This window comes from Sinocyclocheilus anshuiensis, unplaced genomic scaffold (assembly GCF_001515605.1).
Source record: "Sinocyclocheilus anshuiensis isolate Anshui unplaced genomic scaffold, SAMN03320099.WGS_v1.1 scaffold2474, whole genome shotgun sequence".
NCBI lineage: Eukaryota > Metazoa > Chordata > Actinopteri > Cypriniformes > Cyprinidae > Sinocyclocheilus > Sinocyclocheilus anshuiensis.
This window is the reverse complement of record NW_015557220.1, coordinates 118079-122634: the sequence shown is the minus strand read 5'-3', so window position 1 is coordinate 122634 and position 4556 is coordinate 118079. Positions and strand designations below refer to the sequence as shown.

Genomic DNA, 4556 nt, shown 5'->3' with positions numbered 1-4556 from the left:
AGCTGCGAGGCGCAATGGTCAAAGATTTCCATCTAGCGTCATATTTACATAGAAAAGCTATTAAAAAAGCAGTGGAGCTTTGTAAACCGCTCAGAGTAATCGCGTCTTCTCCATAAGAATGATATGATTGGCAGAACACATTTACCGGAATTTTTGAAAAGGTCCTGTTCACACATGATCTCTAAATAAGTAATTTACCAGAAAAGACTGTATGTGTGAAAGGGGCTGAACTCTTCCTCTGTATATGAGGTGAGTTTGGGTTGCTTAACGTTCACCTGGGAAAACTCTCTTGATTTGTAACGTAAATCATTTAAACCTATGCCAACACAGGAGAATACATCAACATTTCTAAACATCGCGATTTCAAAATAAAAGTTGCTGACTTTGCATGTGGCCAAATATTAAAATTAGATGGATTTAAACGTTGCATCACATGAAACCTCACCAGACCCTTGGCGCCCTCTGCAGGTATTTGTTATAATATAGGCATATTACATTATGTATTTAACAGTGTTGTTCAATAAAACCATGTACTTGGTTTTGATATTTTATTTGAGGCCAATTATTATTGCCTCATCGTTACTTTATATATAAACATAGTCATATTAAAGCCTGTTTTTGCACTTAGTTCTATTTGTATTACTAAAAAATATCAGATTACATGTCAAAATAATCAGTAGATTACTTGATTAGCAACATAATCATTAGTTAAGCCCTAGATTAGTTAAAACACTTCAAAATACAAGTGCATTGGTTTACTTTTTGTGATTAAAAGACAAATATTTTGTCATTTGAAAATTTCTTAAAGTATTAAAACATTGTCTCATTCTAGTGAAGCAAGTATCTGCATTTTGTCTCACCTTGTGAGCTAAGTGTATTGTCACACCCCTAGTGTCTATGAGCGTGATAAAGCTCAATTTTTCAAGTGTATAGCTTTCATTCTTCAGGTCAATCATATATTCATGCAAAAAAAAATCAGTTTGAATAAGGAAAGCGATAACTTTGCCATAGTATCCTTTCAAATGTTACACAGTGTCTACACTGGATGCGGTGCGGCGCGACAAATTCCCGACAGTAAACTGCTGTTGTGTTCTATTTATGACATACTGACACAAATTTCAAATGATTTTCAACGGTCGCTTAGTCACGTCCAGTGTAGACAGACTTTAGCTGTTGTGGCGCGACACGACAACTGCCGCGTCCGGTGTAGACACAGTGTTAAAGTTGCCACAGTTATTGCATTCTTTGCATGTGCTGCACTTTGTTTGTACCATTTGGTTTTATTAGTTTATTTATTAGAATTTGAAAGATAATAACAACTTTGATTGATAAGTGAGATCTGATTTTATTCCTTGAAAACCAAAAAAGTAGTGCAAGTCCTTGAAAGTCCTGAAATTTTATTTTGCAGTATCTGTACGAACCCTGTTTAAGTTACCAGTCATTGGATCATTTTAATTTGAATTTAATTTAATTTAATTTAGCAGACGCTTTTATCCAAAGCGTCTTACAGTGAATTCAGGCATTTACATTTACAGTGCATTTTTTTACACTGTATGAATTAGTATGAATTAATGAATGAATAAATCAGTATGAATTAATGAAGTAATTGAACTAAACTGTAGTTTTCTGTATTAAACTGTCTTTGTGTATTTCCTATTTTATATTAATTTTCTAGTAGGCCTATTTAAAGCTGCAGTCCGTAACTTTTGGCACTCTAGCGGTTAATTAACAGAACTGCGTGCGTCTTGCGGAAGAACATTGTAGCCGGAGCTACTTCTCTCTGTTTATGTCTATGACGAATCACGCAGGTACTGGGCTCCTCCGCAGCGGTACCTACCCGAACCAGTCTAAAATAGTCCGAACATAAACACGTATTATAGGTGTACCGTAGTGATTCAGGACAAGCCAAAATAATGGTTTGGAAAATGGATTCATGGTGTACTCGCTTATTATATACATTTTGTTAATTTTGAACACAAAAAAAGTTACGGACTGCAGCTTTAATTTACCATTATTTCTTTTGAACAAAACAATTTCAGAAATTTCATGTTTTAGATTGTAGGTCATCTTGTACCATCAAGGACAAAGCAAACCAGCAAAACTTGATATCAAAAGCATCCTAAATGTTAAATGTGTTTGCACCATATTGTAGTGAGTGATCTTTCTTGTTATTGCTGTTTCAAATATCCACCATAATCTGTAGTCTGAGCCTGTCAAGGGCCAATGGCAATGGCAGATACGTTACTAGTTAGTTTCAAGGAAAATCATTTTCTTTTTTTATTTGCCAAATAACCCTGTGTATGTGTCCGCCACCGCCACCCTCAACCCCCAGAAAGAAGTTCAGGCTCAGGATTTGTTTTTGCTTTAACCTCTGGGACTCATTTTGCTAGCACAGTTCACAAATGATCAAAATGTTGTATAGCAGTTGTCTACTTTCCACTGTTACATCAGGGTTCACTTTTATGTCTTTTCACATTTTTTTTATTAGCTTGAGTTAACGAAAATAAACTTTTTTTTTATTGTTCCAGAATTCATTGACGAAAATGAGGAGAATGGAGAATTGACTAAAGTTGAGGGAAAAAATCACTTCAGAACTGGACAAAAACCTTTGAGTTGCTGTAAAAATAAACAGAAAGTTTTAAAGAACAGAAGAGCCAAGAAATATTTCACCTGCACTCAGTGTGGAAAGAGTTTATCAAGCAAATTTAGTCTTGATATTCACATGAGAATTCATACTGGAGAGAAACCTTACAAGTGTTCACAATGCGAAAAGAGATTCAGTCAGTCTGGAGACCTGAAAGCACACAAGAGGGTCCACACTAGAGAGAAACTGTACACATGTGATCAGTGTGGAAAGAGTTTCACACGAAAAGGAAGCCTTACAGCACACATGAGAGTTCATACTGGAGAGAAGCCGTTCACTTGTGATCAATGTGGGAAGAGTTTCTCACACTTAACAAACCTTAAGAAACACATGATCATCCACATGGAGAGAAACCTTACAAGTGTTCACAATGCGAAAAGAGATTCAGTCAGTCTGGAGACCTGAAAGCACACAAGAGGGTCCACACTAGAGAGAAACCGTACACATGTGATCAGTGTGGAAAGAGTTTCACACGAAAAGGAAGCCTTACAGCACACATGAGAGTTCATACTGTAGAGAAGCCGTTCACTTGTGATCAATGTGGGAAGAGTTTCTCACACATAACAAACCTTAAGAAACACATGATCATCCATACTGGAGAGATACTGTATGCATGTGATCAATGTGACAAAACATTTTTGAGAGCTTCAGGCCTGAAGCAGCACCTGATAGTTCATAGAAAACAGAGGCCACATTCATGTTATTTGTGTGGAAAGAGCTTTAAATGTCTACAACATTTGAAAGTTCATCAGAAAATACATGCTGGTGTGAGAGATTATATGTGCTTCGAATGTGAAAGGACTTTTACTTCAGTGAACTGTTTAAAACTGCATGAGATGATTCACACTGGTGAGAAACCTTACAAGTGTTCACACTGTGACAAGAGATTCAGTCGGTCAGTAAATCTGAAAACACACGAGAGGATCCACACTGGAGAGAAACCGTACAAATGTGATGTGTGAAAAGAGTTTCTCACAATCAGCAACCCTTAAGAGACACATGAACATCCACACTAGAGAGAAACCGTACACGTGTGATCAGTGCGGGAAGAGTTTCTCATACTCAGCAACCCTTAAGAAACACATGAACAGCCACACTGGAGTGGGACTATACACATGTGATCAGTGTGGAAAGAGTTTCTCACAAAAAGGAAACCTTACAGACCATATGAGAGTTCATACCGGAGAGAAACCGTTCACTTGTGATCAATGTGAAAAGAGTTTCTCACAATCAGCAACCCTTAAGAGACACATGAACATCCACACTAGAGAGAAACTGTACACATGTGATCAATGCGGCAGAACATTTTTGAGAGCTTCAGGCCTGAAGTAGCACATGAATATTCATACAAAGGAGAAGCCACATTCATGTAATTTGTGTGGAAAGAGTTTTTCGTGTCTACAAAGTTTTAAAGTACATCAGAAAGTTCATACTGTTATGACAGAGTACATGTGCTTTGAGTGTGAAAAGACGTTTTCTTCAGTGAGCAATAGTTTCACACAATCAGCAACCCTTAAGAGACACATGAACATCCACACTAGAGAGAAACTGTACACATGTGATCAATGCGGCAGAACATTTTTGAGAGCTTCAGGCCTGAAGTAGCACATGAATATTCATACAAAGGAGAAGCCACATTCATGTAATTTGTGTGGAAAGAGTTTTTCGTGTCTACAAAGTTTTAAAGTACATCAGAAAGTTCATACTGTTATGACAGAGTACATGTGCTTTGAGTGTGAAAAGACGTTTTCTTCAGTGAGCAATTTAAAAAAGCACCAGATGATTCACACTGGAGAGAAACCGTACAAGTGTTCACACTGTGGCAAGAGATTCAATGATTCAGGAAATCTGAAAACACATGAGATGATCCACACTGGAGAGAAACCGTACAAGTGTTCACACTGTGACAAGA

General features: G+C 37.1%; 1 protein-coding gene across 1 annotated transcript in view; it reads left to right on the top strand.

Annotated features, from left to right (window-relative positions):
• The first annotated feature begins 2763 nt into the window (after nucleotides 1-2763).
• LOC107678998 (zinc finger protein 239-like) overlaps nucleotides 2764-4556 on the top strand; it is a 2168-nt gene continuing 375 nt past the window's right edge. Inside the window, exons 1-4 of the mRNA XM_016474400.1 lie at nucleotides 2764-2784; nucleotides 2849-2974; nucleotides 3058-3235; nucleotides 3404-3567. Of these exons, the coding sequence (XP_016329886.1) occupies nucleotides 2764-2784; nucleotides 2849-2974; nucleotides 3058-3235; nucleotides 3404-3567 (489 nt within the window). The remainder of the gene's footprint in view (nucleotides 2785-2848; nucleotides 2975-3057; nucleotides 3236-3403; nucleotides 3568-4556) is intronic.